General features: G+C 39.2%; 2 protein-coding genes across 5 annotated transcripts; both read right to left on the reverse strand.

Annotated features, from left to right (window-relative positions):
• Positions 1-57: 57 nt before the first annotated feature.
• SS18L2 (SS18 like 2) lies at positions 58-1,356 on the reverse strand. Its single transcript, XM_038185291.2, has 3 exons — positions 1,223-1,356; positions 1,044-1,120; positions 58-855 (listed from the first exon to the last, which is right to left on the reverse strand). The coding sequence occupies exons 1-3, from the start codon at positions 1,289-1,291 to the stop codon at positions 768-770; spliced, it is 234 nt and encodes a 77-aa protein (XP_038041219.1). The 5' UTR covers positions 1,292-1,356; the 3' UTR covers positions 58-767.
• On the reverse strand, positions 58-21,704 carry LSM14A (LSM14A mRNA processing body assembly factor). 4 transcript variants are annotated; one of them, XM_027466734.3, is made up of 11 exons: positions 21,329-21,704; positions 13,679-13,842; positions 12,687-12,819; positions 10,892-11,011; positions 8,914-9,090; positions 8,544-8,606; positions 7,718-7,897; positions 6,002-6,173; positions 4,877-5,105; positions 1,223-3,121; positions 58-855 (listed from the first exon to the last, which is right to left on the reverse strand). In XM_027466734.3, the coding sequence occupies exons 1-10, from the start codon at positions 21,447-21,449 to the stop codon at positions 3,098-3,100; spliced, it is 1,383 nt and encodes a 460-aa protein (XP_027322535.1). In that variant the 5' UTR covers positions 21,450-21,704; the 3' UTR covers positions 58-855; positions 1,223-3,097.
• Positions 21,705-22,185: the final 481 nt, after the last annotated feature.

A 22,185-nucleotide genomic window follows, 5' to 3' on the forward strand; every position in this document is an offset into this window, starting at 1 on the left:
AGTAAGCTGTCCCCTTGCTGAAGGTAAGTGCTGACAAACACCCACAACACACACAAATCCATTTTGCAAAATTTACTTGTTCACAGAGTCTATAATACAGAACATTTCAAGCAGGAATGAGAAATCCTGATGCAAGTGGAGCAAAAGCCCAGCTCACTCAACTAGAGGTTACAATTCGCCCTTGTGCTTAACTGCCTTCCGCTATGCAACAGCCCCATCTTTCCTATGAAAGTTCCTATTTAACAGAGTTTTAGTGAATGTGTCACATTAATCCAGACTACACTTCTTACATAAAAAATCATTTTGTTTAAGCATAATATTTATGGTAAAATATAACAAACCAGTCTATTGCTTACCTATTTGACAGCACCCACCATGGTCACTTAGGACCTAGAGAGAAACTCAAGGCTTGCCTTACTGTTACACAATCTAAGTCATGTAACAGTTGCTGCCTCACTGAAGACACAAGTCTTAGAAGAGCAGCACTGGTGCTGCTGTCCCCACCATCATGCTCCTCTCAGAAATATACTACAATTTTCGTAGAGAAAAAAATGTGACAGTTACCTCCCTGAAGCTCTACTTATAATAACAGGCGAAACACCTATTCTAGTACTACATAAAGGACCTCCACTCATATTTTTAACATAGAAGTATGCCTCTTTACCAGCCTTTCAGGACTACGCCTTCTCAGCTCTTGAGGTGGGGCTCTATACAAGTGTTCCTACAGCTTCTCCAAACCATCACGGCGTTTGGGCAGGTGCACACCGTCAGTCTGCAGCCTTCTGCGTGTCGGGGGGCGTAGCGTCAGCAATGGTGGCTAAGTAAATGAGGTTTCTGTGCAGGATGTGCTGGTACCTGCGAGAGGAGGAGACGTTACGCGGAAGGACTGGAAGGCCGTGACTGCCTGCTGACGGGTGAGTCACCCGGGCTTTAAGCAGCGCTTTGGTGATTTGGCCGACACGGAGGGAGGGAAGCACACCCCCCCCCCCCCCACCCCCACAACGGGTGCCCGCCCCTCAGCCTCCCGCCCCGTCTCCACTCACTGCACGCAGTCGGTCGCCCGGCCCTTGCTCTGGTACTCCACGATGCAGCGCACCAGCTGGTCGTTCTCCTCCAGCAGCTAAGGCACACACAGACACACACACACACAGCGCCGTCAGCGCCCGCTCGGCCCCGGACCCCCCCCCTCCTCCCCGAGCCCCCCGCGGCTTCCCCCCCTCACCCGCTGCAGCGTCTCCTGGTTCACCTCCGCCTTCCCGCGCAGCCGCTCGGGCACGAAGGCCACCGACATGGCGCCGCCACTGCCCCGCGCAGCGCCTGCCGGGAACGCCGCGGCCCCGCCTCCCCCGGGGCTCCCCTCAGCGCTGCCCCGCCCCGCCCCGCGCCTCCGCCCCAAGTAAAGCCCCGCAGCCGGGTGGGGTTGAACAGTTTATTCTGCTTTCCAATGAAAAAAAAACAAAAAAGAAAACCAACCCCGGCCCCCCTCCCTCTGCCGCTCACGGGACGCGCCCGGCCCGTCACGCTGCCTCCACACCTCGCCGGCCCCGCAGGAGCGCTGTTAACATGCAGAACGCTACTAAACAAGGGTAACTACCGCCTAGTGACCTCAGTAAGGAACCCATTACAAAATACTTCCTTGTAGTGCTATACAAAAGTTATAAAATTAAGATTCTATCACCCACTTTTAAATATTCCAATTTTTCCAACAGTGCAGTTTTCCACATCTTTATCCCCACTGAGTACTTTGAAGATAAAGTAACAAAAAAATTCATCAAATTAGATCAAAATGTTTTAATCTTTGGATCCCTTTATTCCTGTGGCCTTCATATACATATACAGACACAAATGACCAGGTTTCTATTTCAGCATATCAAAAAATTGTAACTAGTCGTTCAGAATTGGCAAAAAGTCCATACTATGTCATTTGCGGATTCACTGTCTTAGAACCAGGTTTTTATTGTCTCCAAGCTATGGTCTATCAAAATGCAAACAACTCCAAACACTAAGAATTCTTTAAATTGCTTATGTCTACAGGTATTACATCAAAGTTAACATTTCAAGAACTGACAAATGGAGACATACTTTTTGTCCCAGGCGTGCCAGGAGAATCGCTTTAACTCATGTGCCCAGTCCATTATTAAGAAAAAAAAAGTTAATATTTATCACTAAGTAAAATTAATTGCAAATTGACATATGATTTTTTTTGTCCTTATTTGAAAATATCTCCTTAATTTGGTCAAATCCTGTGATATGCCAGAAGCTACAAAATCAATTTCTTGCAAGAAAAGTCAAGAGTGTATCCAGTTCTATGTAATGGAAGAACATTTTCAAATCTTCATTATACTCCAAATATAAAATCAAACACTTAAGCCTGAAAAGCTGCTAAAGAAAAAAAAAAAAAACAACTAATTCAGTGTTCTTCAGCATATCAACTTCTGCAATAACACAGTATGTTTGCCGACTTAAAAATGTTTATTCTTTAAAAAATTAGTTGCTTTTTATACAGCTATACAAAGTTTGTAATGTTTCTTTGGCAATGGGATATAATGGAATTTTACAACTATATAAAAAGTTTCCTTTGCCTAAGAAACAGTATTTACTGTGTGTACATATCTGACTGACAAAGCAAGTTTTCTACTGTCCAGCACCCTAGTTGATAAAGTACAACTATCTCAAAAGGGATATTACAGGATTTCCAAAAAACAACCTTCAGTGGATCAAAACACTCACAGTATCGACGGCCTTCTGCATACAATTATTGTCCTTACAACTTGAAGCAATTATCAAATACAGTTTAGTAATAAGAAAAATCCTTTCAGTGATGAAAAAATACTTAAACTCCATCGAAGTACTGCTTTATAATTAACTATACATAAGAAATTACTTATCCTTCTGTCTCAAATATATTTAATGCTCACTGTTTTCAAAGATGGCCATTTTTCAAAAAGTAACTGCATTACACCCCTTTGAAATTAAATAGTTAAATCCCAGTGCTGGTGACAAGTATACAGCAAATTAACTTCATTCTTTGCAGAGATTGAAACTAATTCTCTGGATGAAGATCTAGACGTTCACGCAGTTTCAGCTTTCCTGTAGACTATGCAGCAACTTTGTTGTCTTTCTAGAGGAAACAACAGTAGAATGTTACAATTAATTTTGCAATAACAAAAACAACAGATTAATTTGGGTAACAGCACTGGGAGAAGATGCACTGTGATGACTACTTCTCATGCTCCAAAATGACAAAGGAGGCCTCTGTAATATCTGGCCAAAGCACCCCCAGTCTGGCACACCCTGAAGCAGCTACTCACTGACTGGAGTTGTGGCACAAATCTTCAGTCTTTACACCACCTCCTAGTTCACTGGAAAGCTGTGAACATTTTTCATTCGCTAATTCCAACCTTTGATCTTTAACTCCTCATTTCAAGCCATGCTCAGCTACCAAAAGTATCTTCAAGTTGCAGGACTAATTCTTGCAATTTAACAAAGGAATAACTGAGGGACAGTCAGAAACTTTTGTTATGAAAAAAGACTTAATTTTTTTTTAAATGAACTGTTCAACCAGAAAGCCAGGATTTTGCACTGGAGAAATTCTAGCTACTCACAAGGTAAGATACCAGAAAAAGTTCCTGAGTCAGAATGTAAAAGGCTACACTTAACTGCATCATTTTCATTAATTACGTATGTTACTGATTCTGAACAGTATAATTTCTGTCCTTTCAAGTTTAAGATAATGTCAAAAAAAATGGCTTGCACTGAAATAAAATTTTAGTTTTTTATTTTTTAAGTTTCGCCAGCAACTCAGTTCTCCTGATTTAAATAACCTGTCTGATCAATTAGTGCTGAAAAAAAAACACCAGAGTTTTAGTTTGTTTCTAAGGAAAAGGAAGTGTATCTAAGATACCACTAGCACAGAATACATTGCTTTGCTAGCTGAGGGTGACATCTAATTCTGTCCTTTTCCTCGGAATGGCTGATAGGAACAGGAGTTAAAAATAGGACATCTTGACAGCTTTGCAAAAGCAACAAACTGCCCAAGTGCACTGTAGAAGGAAAGTTATGCTTTTTAGCTGCCATAGCTCTTGCTGAACAAACTACTATTTCTACGTTTGCATCATGATGAAAGCATGTTTGCATATCAGGTTACTTCAGTTAATAGGCTTACGTGGTGGTTTGTGCATAATGCTTTAAAGAATTTTTATGCCTCATTCAGCTCAAATGAAAGTAGTAGTTTTAATCTTTTAAAAGCCACCTTTTCTATGGGATGGGCAGGGATCTTCTCTTTCTCTTTTTATGCTTTATCTCCCACAGTTCCTTTTTACTATATGAGTAGCTGAAAAAAGTCAGCTGTGTCGTAGCTTTCCCAACAGCTATTTAACTATAGCTCAATAGTAGTTTTTGACCTGACTTTTGCAAAAGGTCATCTCTACACTTCAACTACTATATTTTAGTGGCTATATAGAATATTAGGTATGTAAGCTTTGTGTCAACTCACAATGAAGTCAAACAAGTTCCTTGCACACTGTAAGCCAGTTAAATATTTCCCTCTCAGCCTTCACGTTTTCCATACTGATTAGAAAAACGCTTCCAATTCTTATTTTGAATACTTGTATTGGATCTGTAAAACCTTTTACATTTTTCTTCAAATCCAGCTACAGAACAAGTATTTAGGGCACATGAAGAAAGGCAACTTTTAGTTTTAGTTGCTGTTGATTGTGAAGTAACGCTAGGTACCAAACATTAACAGATTTTCAATTAATTACTGCAAAAATACTATTCAAGAATTTGTAGTCCAACATCAAAACTAAAAGCAGATGTTTTACCACCAGTTTCCAGAGAAACTGAACAGGTCATAATAAGATTAAATATATTTTACCCTATATTCAAAGTCAGCAAACTCCCTGCCTCCACGACCTCCTCTGAATCCACCACGAAATCCACGGGGGGCAGTGAAGCCACCTCTTCCACCTCCTCGCCCTCTTCCACCACGGAAGCCAATCCCCCCTCTGCCTCGGAACCCTCCACGGCCACGATTCGGGCGCAGCGGTATTCCAAAGGTCTCTGCATTCAATCTTCTTTCTTCAGCCCAGGTCGGTCGCCGCTCCCTGCCACGCACAAAGGAACAAGGATTGATTTGTTTAGCTGTTTAAAAACGCTTTCAGAAGGAAGATTGCCTAACTTTGTTAGTATTGCCAGAAAGCCAATGAAACGAAAAAATGATGCATTATCACATTGTAAATTTCCAAATTATGCCTTCTCCAAGTATCTGCATGTCTGCCGCAAATCATTTAACTCAGCAAAAAGGGATATGTTACAGTGTTGGTTATAACCTGATTACACTAAGTTTCCTATAGAGAAGGACAAAGCCTGTATTGTCTGCACACAGCAAAATACAATAAAATAACTAAGAGCTGTCTGCAATTTAAAACAGCAAACAGAAAGTAAGAGTTTGTAGTTATATGTGCTTATCTTATCTAGCTGCCACTAAAACATAACAAAGCCTCCCCCCCTTTAATTCAAACTAGGTTAGCAATCCACATCATCTTGCCTAATAAATAAGGCAACAGCAAAGATAAGCTTTTATTTTCCTGTAATGCTATCTTCCCATTTAAACAATCCTACTGGCCAAGATAGTTATGTAATCTGCTTAGAAACCATTAACAAATCACAGTCAACACTGATTTAACCAAGGTGCTAATTCTGTCACAAAAAATAAAAATGTCAACAGATCTGGAAAGGAGATTATATAGTATGTACACTCAAGTTCTAGAAGCATGATTCTTAAACAGTGGTTAAAATTGTCTTGCTATTAATGCATTGCATTTGTGTACAGGAAAAAAAAAAGTGCTTTCAAATTCATGTGGTTTTTTTGTCCATTGCATGTGGATGTAACTCTTACTGACTTTTGATTCAGAGTTCATCGTAATGAGTAGTGCCTACACTGCCTTGTGACACAGGCATGCATGAAGCAGACTAACAAGCTTCCTCTTACAGGCCATACCTATTGTCATCACAAGAGATGTTATCAAAGAAGGATTTGGTTTTGTCATAGTAGCAGTTGGGTCCAAGTGGATCTTCCTCATCTGCATTCCCTTCGCTATTTTGGGTGTCAACACCTGAGTCACCTTTGTCTTCCCCATTTATGGGCTTCTCTGGTTTCTCCAGTTTGTCTTCTGGAAAACAAAATTAAACAGAAGCCTTCCAGACCAACAGACTAACCAAAAGAGCAATGTAGACTTATACCAAGACACACACTCTCTTACAATACTGAGTGTTCAGAAATATGAAAAGCCCTCATAAATAGAATGTTAAAGTCAAATAATCTGACACACGAGTTAGGAAGTTTCACTGCTGCTGTCTCTAAGTTTAATATCCTCTATATTCTCTGTGGATGAAAAAACAACACAAATAAACCACCACAGAACAAAGTTTCAGTAGAATACATTTAATAGTTACTTATTTTGTAGCCTCCTACCTACCTCTTTTCCATACTTAAAAACTTAGTCATTCCTCCTACAAAAGCCAGTCCATGTTTTTTTGCTAATATTCACTACCCTTCTCTGTTGTCTTCTGACTCTGCCATCTCTTTTTGCGGCAGAGGGCATTCAAGCTATGCCATGAATTGACTATATGCTATATTCCTTTCCTAATAATACTTGAAGTTCTAACTGCAGTTTTGATTGGTACTGAAAAAAGCTGATGGTTCCACAGAACAACCTGTTATGATCCTGAAGTCTCATTACTAAATGCTTACATCTCAAAGCTCATGATGTCATGTGTGAACTGCAGATATTCCCCTCAGCCCTTTCACAACTCACACACTATCACTCACTCGGTCTCTGAGGTGTTTCTATGGTTCTCTATAATTAGATTTCCCTTTCTTATTATTCTGAAAAAAATAGTTTCGACAGCAAACTCATGACTTGTATGCCAACTCATTATCTAAAACTGATCATGAACAAGCAAGCACTAGAGAACGAATCCCATGGGATTCCACTGGTGATTTTTCTCTACACTGAAATTTGACCATTAATTTCTTCCTGTTAGCCAAACATTTACCCAAACAGGGAACTCTTTATTTTACCCTGTAACTATTTTGTCCAAAAAATAGTAGCAGCCATGTAACCTACAGGAAGCTGGTCACTAGAGAATGAGGTAATTAAAGCATAAGCCTGTCAGAAAATAAAACCAGGTCCACACTGCTAGCACTTCTAACTACTCCTGTATTCCTTTGGAAAAGGGTAAAAGCAAGGAAATGCCAGAAACTTTTAGAAATTGAAGCCCTCATGCATTTTCCAGCAAAGTTCTGATCCCAAACTCATGTTTTTGTTACTGCTTTTGATGTATTAGTAACTGGAAATATAAATACAGATTTTCCTTTACTGCATCTTCTCCAGAACTCCAGAGTACATTAACACTATCAGGACTGCCGCTCAAGTAATCTGCATTTTTAACTGACTGACTTGTTTAAGCATGCCATATTATTTGCCAGTTAAAATTCTTTCAAAACCCAAACTAAAATGTTAATCCGAATACTTAATGAAGTAAGTAGATGATGACAGTTTACTTGTCAACTGATTTTTTTCCCCATGACCACAAACAAGACTTAGCAGGTTATACCTCTTAAAAATGGATTCTCTAAAGCAGCATTTAAACTTCGATCAGCAAGACATGACTAATTTACCATGCTTAAAATCTAACGCAAGAATTGGATTACCTTTTAGCTTAAGTTTACTATGAAATTCTCTATCAATTTCCTCCTTGTTGAATTGTGCATTTGCACTTTCGAAGTCGAAATCCTTCTCAAACTTCATTGGACCATCCCTCCTAATACCAAACCTTCCTCGGCCCCCTCGGTGACCTCCACGGCCTCTCCGTGCTGATGGAGCGCCTGGAACTAAAAAAATGAAAATTCTGGAATTAAAAAAAAGCAAAATGACCACCACCACACACAAGAAAAACAAACTTCCGAGATAAAAGTTTGGGACTTCATGCACCCTGCACTATTGTTGTTAAAAGTCCTGTTGGAGCAGCTTAAAAATTGTAAACTCAAAGTGAGTATGGCAATGATACAGAAAGCAGAACACACTTGGGTAGTAAAAGACTTCTTAGAAGTCATAAAAAGCTTTCTGAAGAGATAATGTCTTTCCTGTCAACTATTTTTGTAGCAAGTTACATGCTATTATGTTTATTCATGAATCTATAAACATAACAGCATGAAATACTTCTTCTCAATTTTTATTCAAGTCACTTAATATAGAACAACCACAAGATATTTTTTCTTCAATGTTGACCTTTTGTAGTTGTATTTACTCTGATCCAATGTGAAGTTGTTGTTACCTACTACAAACAACTCCGTGAAAACTTTCTAAATACTTAAGTTCTATATTACTATATTCTGGACTGAGATTTCTGGATACTAAAAACAGTCGTCGTACTTCTCAAAATATACGTAATATTGTTGTTTCTTGCAGTCTTTTTAAAAAAAATAGTCATTGAAGTCTGAAACTAGAACAATAGCTATTTCTCAAAACAAGATTTACCAATTTGTCGTTTGCTTTCATTTCTGAGTTCATTTTCTGATCTTGAAACCTTGTGTGCTTCAGCTAAAGTTGGAAATAAAAAGATGATTTGTTTATCCAATTAGGTATTTTCTACCATACTTATGTATACAGCTATATAGTTCAGATTTTCAAAAAATCTAGACCTATGAATTTAAAATGAGTTTAACGTTTTAGAGAAAAAAGGAAATAACGCATGTTTGACTTTAAAAAAAAGTATATAAAATCCATGTCTCTGCTGGCCAGTCTACTACTAATGGACAACAGGAAAATTCCTACGTGTTAACCTTAAAAAAAGCATTTCAGCTGTGTACGGTAGAAAAGAACCCACATGACAATTATCAAAAGCTACCTCGTCTGTGCTCTTGATTCTCTAGTGATTTTTGGCTAGCTGACACCATAGGTCTGGCTGGTACAGGACTCCTCCTCCCAACTGGTGCTGGAGTAGGCAAGTGGGCTGAAGCTGTTTGTACTGCTTGTTCCATGGTAGGGCTCCTTCTCAAATGATCCATCTGAGGGCTTGAACGACCTAAAATAAAAAAAAAAATAGTTATTTCTCACACAGTTATTTCGAGTTACTGGTCTCAACCAATCTAGACTGACAGGTTTATCTGCCTTACCAGTCAAGACAGCTGTGTCCAAAGAAGAAATAAATATTTCTGCACCCTCAGATCCACTAATCCAGAATGAAGGATATTTAGCAAATTCCCTTCCCCCAGTCTAAAAGAAAAAAATGGGTAGGACAATTAATCCCTACCAACACACATCCATGATGTGCATTTAGCTGTGGAATGAAATTCTTTGATTGATTGGAGGGATAAATACTCTTTCTGCTTCCTTGGAAAGCCAAGTGGAGAGTGACTGCTCCCAAAATCAGAAATATTGTTATGACACTGAAATTTCATTTCATCTAGCACGATGTTGTATGTTCACTACAAGATTATGAACAGTGATGGCTAGTGCCAGGCATAATGCAGATGAAGGAGCTGTAAAAGCTTCCCCACAAAGTGCTCTTCACACATTTTAATTTGCAGTGTGAGTGATTGGGGCCAGAAGCATGTTTAGAATGGAGACTTCCAATCTGACCAGGCAAATTTATGACAACACTAATATCTCAACAGATCTATCTGTGTGGTAAGACTCAAGTCTCAAGATCTAAATGAAAAGAATAAGTAACCCATAAAAAACAAACAAAACAAAACCAAAAGAACAACACATGTATGATTGAAAAGGCAAACATTTTTAAAAGAAAATACACACAAAGAAACTTGCTGATGCCCCACTGCAAATTTTGTAGCAGAACGTTTGCTCATCTGGAGCGTATGTCACATTAAATCCAAAAATCAGAGGTTTCAATTCCACCTTCTGAAAACCAAGCTATACTTTTTTTTCCCCTCCTGAAACTAAACGCTTAGCATAATTAATTCAACAAACTAATCTATTTTCAGTAATCCACTCAACTATTCCTTGAAAACAGTCCTTATTTGTTCACAAACTTCAACTAGAATTTAAGAAAAGAGGGTTTCCTATAAGCAAAAAGCCTTTTAACATGACTGCAGAAACGTGAAAATAAGCATCAGTACTGTATGTTTGCACACACTTGTAGTCACAGCAATGAAAACTGGAAGAGCAGGAAATTACGCCTTTTGGATTTTAAGGAGTAACCTTAGCACATTTTCATGACAAGTGAGGGTGAAGTTGCTTTCCATTTAGTTTCTTTCCTCTTTGCCACTCAAAAAAACATCAAAAACATCAAGAATTATCCTTATTGCTGCTTCTCTCTTTCTGCAGTATTACAGAAGAAACTGTACGGTTTCTATTACTGTTAAGCTGATTTAACTCTCAATGTCACTATCTCTACAGGCATTCAGGTTTGCTGTCAATATTATTTATGTAAATACACACTAATAAAAAACACTTTTAGGAATAAATATGTAAAAATTCTAGGTAGAAATTATAGGCTGAAAGACTTCACAATTCAGTAAGCATAAACTGTCTTGAGCTTTGTCATATTATCAATAAAACTAGGTATCAGATTTCCATATGTACCTATTTGCTAAAATTATTCAATTGAATTAAATCTTACTCCTCAATACAGATGTTTTGAAAATAACGCATTGCTAACAGTTACCTACACAGCATACCTAGACGTAGGAAAATACACTTGAAGAGCAAACACTCTGTGTTCTGTTCTCTTAATACCCCAAGTTTTCATGACAGAATTGAGCTGTTTGGTTAACATTTCTGGCAACAACCTAAATTGCAGGGATTGAGGAAATGACTGGTCAAAAGCTAAAACTGGAAAACAAATAATAGTCAAAATGATTTACCTTGAGACATCTGTGTTTTTAGTGACCTTGCATCTGTTGTAAATGCAGAACCAACTGCAGTGCTTTGGGACATGCTAGCACTGGCTGAAGAGTCTGTTCCAAAAGACGTTAAAGAACCTCCTGCTTTGAAAGAAATAACACAGTTGTAAATGCCGTTCTAGACTTTCCTCTATTTGTTAATTTAAACTAAATGATTAGTGAAGCCATATTATGCAGTCTTTCTTGAATACACAGAACACTTGCTCCCCAATGCCAACTAAGTTTAATGTGCATATTCTTAACAAGTTGGTAGAACTGTATTATCTAGCTGCTTTTTATTAAAAAATAAGATAACACTGATAACTTTAACATCACAAGCGCTAACAGCATGGCCATGATAGCACCTTACAGAATAATGCACAAATGCTATTCAGATGTATTTCAACTTCCTATCTTTCAAACAAAAATATGACTGTCAACTTTTGTTTACTGGTACCAAGTTATGGCCAGTTCTTCGGCCTTCCTTTCATATGACTAGCATTTTCCCTAAAAACAGTAACATTGTCAACATAACAGTTACACAAACACAAGTTTGTGATAAAATAATAGGTGGAATACAAAAAAGACGTCTGAAACTTCATAGGAGCACCTCTGTTCTCTCATCTCACTCTCAAAGACGAAGGCTTTCACCCTCAGGATTACTGCAAGCTATTAGCTGCATTTCACTAAACAAACACTTCACTAAATAAACATAGGAAAGAGTGGTAAAGATCAACTTATCTTAAATATGAATGAAGTTTCTGATTATACTAGGAAAACACACTTTTATTATAATGGAAGATTAAAAAAGAAGTAAATTCTGAAGACTTAAGACCAAAATTCAGAGTTTTTAGTATTTTAACTACTTTCAAAATTTTCAGCCATTGCTGTGACACCAGTCAAGTAATACCCATTGCATTACCATACTCTACCACAGCTAAACTTGTACCAGTGCAACACACACTAGTTGCTAAATTGGTATTGCACGTAAGGCCTCAACTTTCTTTCCTGGCCCCAAAATTCTCATCTTAAAACAATGATGCATCTACTTCGCCTCTGCGCACTGAATGAGAACAAGATAAGCTTCATGCCTATTTTGTTTCTTTGTACAGTCATATGTGTTGGATTGGTTTTGTTCTTTACTGCTGAGAACATAAACTGAGTTTTCTTTTTACTTCAGAAACTTTAAGGGAGAAATGAAACTTGTTTGGTAAGTCTTAGAGTGCATCTACTATTAAATTTACAATGGAAAGGAGCAACACATGCAACTCACAAATACTTAAAGCAATAGATTTCGTGCCAAGCTAACATCTCATGAATAGTTAGAAAACTATCCTGGCACATGAACTGCTGAATAATCCAAACCCTTGGTGAAGGAACACGCTACCTTGGTCAGTCTAGGAAACCAGATATCCACAGCACAGCTATGAGGCTTTTGTAGAGTTGCTGCCTCTATCACTTACGAAATAAAAAGAATACAAGATGATAATAATGAATATATATATATCAAACAACAAATTTGTGAATACATGAACCTTTCCCCACTCATCCCTTTGAGGGCATTTAGTTCTCATTCATATGAATGTTTTGATTTGTGGTGCAAAGGGCATGAAAAACCCACTATTCTTCAGCTGAACTGTGGGACTGATACAGACTGAAGACTTTGGATCTGCCATTAGGATAAAACATCAATGGACTATGACACACTCATCGCTGTCTACATACACACATGGAACTTCACTTGCAGGAAAACACAAAATGTTAAAAATGAACATACCAACTCCAACAGCGCCAAACTGCTGTCCCACTAGTGGGCTTGGACTAAACTGACTGTACGCAGGCATTCTGCCAAAAGGACCATAGGACCCCACAGACTGGAATGAAGATGTAGTTGAAGATCCTAGTGAAGACTAAAGACAAAAACACAAGAAGTAGGAAACAGCTCTGCAAGGCAAGAAAGGCAGAAGCTATTCATTAAAATTTACCCTAACACCACAACTATGGCTAGTACATACAAAGAAACCCTTAACATTCAAGAGCTTGTTTTAACATCAAAACTATAACCATTTCAGTGAAGAAGAAAAGACAACAAAAATAGTGAATTATGCAGATTATTCTGAATGAAAAAACAATCAATAGCCAAAAACATTTTCACAACTACATATACAGTTTAGAAAATGCCTTCCAATGCTACAAATCTGTGAAAACAGTACCCTAAAACTTGCAGTCTTCTCTGGAACCTCAGAAACTGAACTTTGCTTTTCTCAAATACCTCTATAAGGTTTTGCTGGCAAATCTGAAAAATGTTACATCTTTTCCCTAAAGTTTTAAAAACCACGTGACCAATGTAAGGCCCTGGCATACTGAAGGAGAGTGGGCTTATTACTACTATTGGGATGCGCAGTAACACAGTTCAACAGATCTCAAAGAACACAGAAACAGTTGCATCAAATTCAAAAAAAGACTTTGAGGTGTATACTTGTAATCCTCTAAAAAAATCAAGATTTTTACCTTATAAAATAGCTAAACACCAGAAATGAATAAACTTTTGTGTCCAGTGTGTTATACTAGAGTTAGATTTCAACTTTGATTTTCAGTTACAGATAGGATCCAAAAGAGGAAAAAAAAGTCTCTCCATAGTCCTTTACACTGGATTGTGAATTTAAAAGCAATGAAGTTCTTAATTTTTAAGCACTCTCCGTTAAAGAGCACTTTAAACTACTAGGTTGTATTTTAAATGTGTATTGCTTAAGATATGTTTTGACTTACCTGAACAATAGCAGGGTCCTGTGGCAAAGAACACTGAGGCTTTGGTGGTTCACAGACAGTTAGGTCTTTAATGTCACTACCACGGAATATAATATACTCAAAGACTTCATCGCGAGGCGGTATAGGTCTATCAGTTGGTCTATCTTCTGTACCAAAGGAACGAACTGCACAAGTGGAAAGGGGAAAAAAAAGAACAAAACAACCCTCATTTAACAAAAACATTTCCAATATGCTGTAAAGACCAACAGTTCTAAATAATAAGAACAACATTTTGTTTAGCGAAACAGTCTAACAAAGTATATTCGTTACCATTATCAACTGCTCAGAGAGAAACAAGTAATTTTACCTTATAAATCTCAGTTAAAATTCAAGTTGAAAGATGCCTTTTCAGTTCTTTACTAAGACATGACTTCCACTACCAGTCACAGGTTGAATATTCCAATTGTCTTGTGAAGATGAGGGCAAGCAGCATTTTTTTTTTTTAATTTTTTTTTTTTTTTTAAACGTTAACACTCACTGGAGATTAGTTATAGTTTCAGGAATGCCAAGTAGCAACAAAGGTTGCTAAGTCCTACAAATCAAGGACTACATGACTTTACATATTTCATATTATATGTTTGCAAGTGAGGAAAAATCTTATGCTAATACTACTAGAAATTAAGATATTACAGATGACCCAAAGCAAAGTATTTCTTAATAGATTCAAGAATCTGAATCAAGATTTAAATTGAAAATTAGTATCTCTGTAATATGTGTAGACAGTTTTCACTAAACAGAACGTATTTTGCTCATTAGTGTAAGTTTCATACAATTTACATCAAATTAAGTAAACTCACTGGGGCAGAATTATCTTCCTAAGCATGCCCACATAGTATGCCACATACATTACATTTATTTTTATGTACTTAGTTGAATTCCAACAATTTTCAGATTGCATAATGATGGTTATTATGCTCTTCCCTTTCCCCTATGTATAATCACTACTTGCATACATGGATAGTATCACTTTACTTTCAGTGCACTCTCCAAGGCCTCTCCTCACCTTAAGATTGCCAACCCTTGCTGAATATAAAATGGAACAATAAAAAAAACAAACGTGTCTACGAGAGCTCGAGTTTTGTGAGCAAAAATTGAACAATGAATTGAAAGAAATTGAGAAGAATAAAATGTTAATACCATTCTACTGAACATCAACTTGTGTCAGCTTCAACAATCCCTCACAACTGTCTTTGCTTCACCATTTCAAGAAATTTTTGTTTGCACTGTAAGATAGAGGTCATGCTGCAAAAACATCTGTATTTTGCTTGAATGCATCAACAATCTGGATACATCATTAGGCACTTATTTACAGCCATAAAATCTCCAGTCAAGAAAAGCAGAGCTTCCTGTACAGTTGTACAAAGCAATATCAAGTCATTTCTCAAGCTATACCATCTTCCATCACTGTTTTTCTTCTAGTACGGCATGAACAGAACTTAGCAGTCAAGTACTTTTTTTGAGAAGCATAGCTGAGGGTTACAGAGATTATTCCGCACTACAATGAAAAATAAAATTAAGTTGTTACAAATATTTAATTCACACTTGTATCATCTACTATCATCTATTAAGCTGAATGTAATCAACTTCTCTGTTTCTATGCATCTAAAAGTTTGCTCTGAATGCTACTACAGAGAGTGTTTAAGAGCTGTCAAAAGGCAAAATTGTGTTAAGTGTCTTCTCTCTCTACAGAAAAAGACCAGATTATGTGAAGGTAAAGAATTGGTAGAAATTAATTCAAAAGTAACACAGAACAAATCAACATTATCATGTTGTGTGCTTTACTGCACACAGTTCATTCTGCTGCTTTTTATTCAGACCCTTCAACTTCAGTCTTGACCAAAGATCCAGCTTCAGTTTCTGGCCATCCTATATACCCTATTAATTAGTTAACTAGTTAATTAACTAGGCTCTTCATTGCATCATTTGAACTGCAGTCTTGGCAAGTAAAACAGAAGTCGATTTTCCATTGGTTCTCTGTTCCACACTGAGATGGTTGGTCTAGTAGCCATTTTGCCTACAAAGGTGCACAAAAACCACCAGGCTGTGATCAGTAAGTTACTATGTATTTCTACTTCCTAGCAAAAGTGAAGGAACTAAACAGTAGTAATACCTCAGAAAGGGGTAGAAAACTAGAGGAACACATTTAATCTTTATATAGAAGAACTCATCTGATCAACTATGGAAGAAGCCTGTTTTGAAAGCACTTCCCTTGTAAATCAGAGCTACGCTATGTGCTTAAGTATATTAGCATTAATACCAACAACACAAGATACCTGGGAATTACCTTTCTCCATTCTAAACTAATTAAGAAAAAGTGAACAACTTAACTTCCGTCCACTAACAAGTTATGAGAGGAAAAGGTATTTTATCTTTTGTCAACAAGGACTTGTCTTTCTTCACGTCATAATGTAAACTTCAAAGTTGTTTCCAACACCAAAAATTAGAATTCATCTGTAACAATTTAATTGTCTATACAACTAGACCAAGACACAGTTAACATCATCTATGGTTTTGCAACAAAACACATCAAGAGCTGCTATTAAAAGTTTGGGCTTTTCTTTTTCCTCCACCTCTTCCCTGCCCCAAATCGAGCCAGTTTTAGTGCAACTTGTTTCAAAATACAAAAACCATGTTGCTCAACAAAGATTGCATACCCATTCCCAACAGAAATAATCTCCTCCAACATCGTGTTCAACCTTTCTCTCTCACCCAAAAGCAACGAGAGTAAACACCCTGAGTCTGGTTTCCCTTGGAAGCAAGGAACAATACGGGCTACTCAATGTTTTTGATGTATCTATCCCAATTAGGTTCTTCATATACTAGCATAACAGTTTTCTGTTACTTTTAAGAACTTCCAAAGGGATATCTGTCTTTATAGTTTCTTCTTTCCTAGACTGGATTAGTATTTAACAGAATCTGAAGTCATTAGAGCAAAGATCTTAACATTAAAGGTGATCAATACAGTAGAATATTCAAAATAAATAGCTTTTACCATAATTTTGCATTATCAGAAATACTAAGATGCAGAGTATCAAAAAGATAAGGTATTGGAGCAGCAGCATTAGAACTCTATCCAGCTCACCCTCTTGGGGTATTTCCTCAGACTACTTCCTTCCTCCAGAACAAGGTGCAGTAGTTCATATATAGCAAAATACTGAAGAGCGAGAGGAAATGAAAATAAGCACATGAAGAATAACATCATCTTACAACATTTACCAGGACTATGGTAAACTCATACAATCTTACCTTGCCAATTAAAAGTTGTGTTGCTTTTTTTTTTTTTAATAAGCTAAACTGGTTTATTGACTTGCAAACCTATCATCATAATATTAAAAGCAAACTTATTTTGACCAACCTCAATGTTACAACTACATACTCTGTTTTAATACCTATTACTATGTTATACTAGTATGGTATCCAAGGAAACCACCGCAACTCTCCCTATCAGTTAACAAAAACAATCATCTGTTGGATGACAAAAATACCGTTAATCAGAAGCCACACTTTATACTCTACTAGCAAAAGAGGATTCTGTTCCCCTTTAATGTGAATTATTGCAAATACGCAGTTCAGTCAGTCTCTGCACACAGCTCCAAGACAGTCTCACCAGCCTTACTTTGGATGTATCACATAGATGCATAAACCAGTGCTTCCCCACTCTTAAGGGTCCCACGAGATGTTTGGTGACAAAACTGAGGCCACCTCTACCAGAGCAGTTCACTGTATCTCTCTTCAACACCTCACAACCCTTTCCCTGCACACCACTGAGGTAATTACTAAAGTGAAGGACATGCACCTTCAGAAACAGTAACTCATTCCTTACTTACAGGAGTGTTATGTTAACAGGGAGATAAAGGAGGAAAGCAGACAGGAGTGGGCTTTGACAAGAGGAACCATTCTGCTGTGACACACTATGCACAGGGCTGGTTTGGCACACCTGCCTTTAACCTCAAGATGTTGGGGGAGCATGCAACTTAACAGACCCTGAAAAACAACATCATACAAATTTAATAAAACTACCCCTTCCTTTTCTGTACCCACCCTTGCATTATAGGGAATACTCAGATCTTCACACAAATTTAACTTGATTCTGTCTTCATTTCTGACTCTTTCACACGATTAATATTGTGTAAAAGTCTAAAAGAAAGGGAAGTTTTCTCTTGCATGCATCATTAGACAATGGAAAACACAGGTGGCTGAACATGTCAGAATTTTAACTACTTATCAAGTTCATGAATGCAGCTGCATTGATAGCTATTAATTATAATGGTCCAAATGCAACTCCAACCATGAATCCCCAACATCTGATTAAGTGAAAACTGATATGTTATATCAGAGAGACTCTCTAATTTTCTTATACTCACATTCCCTATGGTTGGCAGGGAACAAAGCCTCTTCTGAAACAATATGATTGTTCTTAAAGGGCCTACCTACATTAAAAATCCCTCTCCTTAAGTCAGTGCCTTGGAACAGAAAGCCATTATGTATTATAAGGCTGAAAGATCACAACTACTTTTTAATGCTGCAACATACAAGACCAACCACGATCAGCCACAATTATTTTACAGCTCCTCCTAGGTAGGACAGCAAGCACCACAGTGAGGAAGTCTTTATGCCTTCTATCTGTGGCTTGCAGTCTGTTCTGAAACCGGTTGGACTCAACGATGGTTTAAACAAAAACAAGAAAAAGTGGAACTGGAGGCACATTCCAAACTAATTTAATTTGAAACTTGAGAATACAAGTGGGCGTTTTTTGTTTCCAATCACTAGCTCTGAGAAGGTGGAAATCCAAAGAAAACATATGCACCAAATAATATACAAGAACATCAGAAAAAACAGCTAACTTGCTTAGTATTTGGAATTCAGTGTCATCTAGACAGCAGTTTTTATTTAAATAACGACAAACTTGCACAATTTCTGAAAGGATCTATTGCCTTCCATCATCAGCCGTATGTTATACTTAATACTTCAACCGTTGCTATCTGCCTCTAATTCACAAGGCCACAACTTTCACTACTGAAAGGATCACAGCTTTGTAAATAAAATTCTGGCTAGAGAACTAGAAAACACTGCCCCTCGGTAACTGAAGACTACAGTCTGTATTCTCTTATCAACCCAAAAATCATACTTCTGCCCAAACCACAAAAGATTTAAGACAGATTACATTCCACACGCACACCCTCCATCAGTTTAACCTCAGACTTCAGTTTAGACCACTTAAGCCCAACTGCCAGACACATCTGTAGCCATTCAAGAACAGATTCTATCCCTGCTTTTGCACTTCATGTCAAAAACAATTTCTTCTATTTCAGTTAGGAAAAAATAATAGTAACCTGTCATGCACTCAACTCAGGTAACAGTCATATGAAACCAACTACAGAGTGGAACAAACTGGAAGCAACATTTTTTTTCCCCAGACAGAAAAAAGTTTTATCTGTGGTAAAGACCCCAGTAAATAGTTTTGGTTTGACTTCTGGTCTTACCACAGAAACAGATAAATATTACCCAATTGACATTTTTACAGCTACAGACACTTTAGAATGAAGATGCATTTTTTTCTTTTACAAACAGTCTTAGCCATAGTTAACCACGCTTGTCACCTTATATATACATGCTATTATACCACACGCATATGACCTAAGCCTTCACTTATTCAGAAGCCTGAATACTCTATACAGTTGAACACTTTGTTCACGAGCACAGTGAGTTGTTTCGCAGTCTAACATAGTTGTTATCAGCTTCCAGATTAATCTCGAGATTTTTAGTTCCCAGTAGCCTAGAAATACTGGTTTATTCTCTTCTGAATCATGGCACTGTCATTACAAAACACACATTCTTCAGCTAACTCAGCCAAGTTTTATTAAAGCAAATTTAATGGTTTAGATTTACATTTCTGATGAGAGCTACAGGAAGAGAGAAGATTAGATTTGTAACTGTAGTTTGATCCATCTTAAATAACTACACTTTGGCAGATGTGCCACAACATGACTTAATCACTCCCGAGAACTCATGCAAGATCGGCTTGGTCAGCACTAAATCTGTCTAATTTACAGTAAGACCAGCTCCTCAAGGATGGGATTCTAAGTGCTTTTGTACAAACCTTAACAATCATAATATTAAACTGGAATTTCTAAACTTTTTTTTTTAATCACAGCGCTCATCATCTTTTCATGTTAAAAAAAGCTATCCGTCCTTTTAAAACACATAATTCAATTCCAGCAAGGTAATTCAACCTGAAGGCAACTTTAGAAATAACTAAGATCACATCATGAAGACTAAATGTCTGCAAATGAACTACGCAACCCAACCAAACCTACTGTAAGGCGTTTCAAAGCATACATGTAAGAATTCACAAGACAAAGCAATGTATTTTTTAAATAATAATTGTCCATATACTTTGTGGTGGGAGCCGCCTTAAAAGTGACATGGCACACAAAAATTACTGCAGATGCCTATGAGAGATGAAAGGAAACTGCTACGATATAAACTCCACAGACCAACTACATATATACACCAATCATATAAAGAAATCTATGGACTGTCATGAACCTAAAATGTTAAGTATGCCATATGAAACAGGAACAGAGGCTTGGAATATTCTCAGTGCCAGAAACTTAGTTTACACAAAGAGTAATTTTTGGATGAACTCTCTGCTTTCATATATGCATCTAGATTATTTAACCACACTACAGAGTCAAGAATTGTAAATTAAAATACCACCAGGTTTTGCAGAATAAAGAAAAGATTAAAAACGTATTAAAAACTCTTATTTTTTGACCTGAATATTGTACTTTGACTGAGATGGCTAACAGACTTGTGTTGAGCGCACATTAGCACACACAAGGAATAGTGACGTCCTTCATGTGGCCATTTTTAAAAACTTTCCCCCACTCCCCAGTGTCCGACATTCTCACGTTGTAAGCACATTCTCCTAACATGCACATATGCACTTTGGCTTATATATTCTCAAGCCCGTGCCAGCACAGAATTTTGATCTATACAGTGCCATACATACAGTTCACGATGAGCTTCTGAAGAGCTCTTTGTTGACAATCTAGCACCCATAGTACCTCCTTCAGACCTCAGCTGTCTCCTACTGCAGGATGCTAAAGAGTTGAGCAGTACGCGGCCCCAGACCCTTTAGATCCGGAATCCTTACGATGCAAAGTCGTCCTTCTGCCTGCCCCACTTCCTACTTTCGTAACTCAAAGCGGTCCCACCGCTGAGCTCTGTGTACTTTTCCTCCACCAGGACCTCTTTAGCAGCCCTTCCTTCCCTCGTCCTGATCGGGGCACCGCTCCCAGCTCCTTCTGACGAGGCTCCCTTCGCGGCCCCTCCGGCCGCAGCCGGGATGGAGGTTCCCGGGGGCGGCGGCACCAGAGGCCGCGCCGCGCTCTCTGCGCTGCTCCCCGGCCCCTCACTCGCTTCCACTCCCGCTGCTCCGGGCAGGAGGCCGTGCCTGCGGCCCAAACCGCTCAGCTCCCGGCCCTCCCGGCCTGCCCTCGGCACCCGGAGCCCCCTCGTCGCCACACGGCTCCGCCGCCGCCCGCCCCGCTCCCGAGGCACGGTTGGGCCTCCAGGCCCCGGTCCTCGGCTCCGCCAGCTCCTCACCCTTGGCCAGCGCCACGGTGGAGTTTTCGGTGTCGATGGTGTAGAGGATCCCCTCATAGCGGATCTCGGCCTTGGAGATGAGGCTGATCTTGCTGCCGATGTAGGGCGTCCCCCCGCTCATGGTGCTGCCTCCTCGGTCAGGGACTCCCCCCTCCTTCCCTGCCGAGCGCAAACAACTGAACGAGCCCGACTCGGAACCGCGGCAGGAGCTCTCCTCCTCTCGCTTCGAGGCCGACCTCCCGCCGATCCCCCAGCGCCGGCTCCCCCCGCGCAGACTCCCTCAGCACAGCCCGCTCCCGCAGCGCCCTGAAGCTCCCAACATGGCGGCCGCCTTCATCTTCCCTCAGCTGCTCCCCCCCCTTCGCCCAGGCCGCGAAATGGATGCCGGGAGCGGCGGCGGTCTCGCGAGAAGTGCGGGGGCGGGGAGAGCAGGGGCGGGGGCCGCCATTTGGGCTGCCCGCGAATTTACCTCAGGGGCTCTGAGGGGCGCTTGGTGCCTTCTCACTGCGTTGTGGGGTGCAGCGACGCTCGGCGCTTTTCCACTGGGCTATGGGGTGCACAAATCTTTGGGCTCAGCCTTATTGCTCTTTTTTCTGGGGCCGTGTGGGTGCTGGGGCTCCCCCTCCCCGTAGCCTGCTTCCTGCCCTAGCCTGGGAGCAGTGGGGGCGGTGTGCCAGTCAGGTGGGTAGGTTTGGGTAGGTTTGTCCAGTCATTTAGAGAGCAGAAGTCTAAGTGACAGTAACTAGCCAGCTCCCGTTTCAAGGGGAATTCCTTTTGCTCAGGTGGTGGTGTTGATAGTCAGATCTTACGAAGTGAGGCAGTTGTTGATAAAACTATGACTTTAGTGTGGAATTACT

This window comes from Anas platyrhynchos, chromosome 12, assembly GCF_047663525.1.
Source record: "Anas platyrhynchos isolate ZD024472 breed Pekin duck chromosome 12, IASCAAS_PekinDuck_T2T, whole genome shotgun sequence".
NCBI lineage: Eukaryota > Metazoa > Chordata > Aves > Anseriformes > Anatidae > Anas > Anas platyrhynchos.

Bases quoted from the DNA above. Each gene is read 5' to 3' on its own strand.
- SS18L2 (XM_038185291.2), bottom strand. From the start codon at position 1,291: ATGTCGGTGGCCTTCGTGCCCGAGCGGCTGCGCGGGAAGGCGGAGGTG. The intron at 1,121-1,222 runs GTGAGGGGGGGA...TGTGTGCCTTAG, and splicing joins ACCAGGAGACGCTGCAGCGG to CTGCTGGAGGAGAACGACCA. The intron at 856-1,043 runs GTGAGTGGAGAC...CTCCTCTCGCAG, and splicing joins CGGGCGACCGACTGCGTGCA to GTACCAGCACATCCTGCACA.
- LSM14A (XM_072043643.1), bottom strand. From the start codon at position 21,449: ATGAGCGGGGGGACGCCCTACATCGGCAGCAAGATCAGCCTCATCTCC. The intron at 13,843-21,328 runs GTGAGGAGCTGG...CCACTTGTGCAG, and splicing joins CACCGTGGCGCTGGCCAAGG to TTCGTTCCTTTGGTACAGAA. The intron at 5,106-6,001 runs GTATGGCCTGTA...TGTGCGTGGCAG, and splicing joins ATCTCTTGTGATGACAATAG to GGAGCGGCGACCGACCTGGG.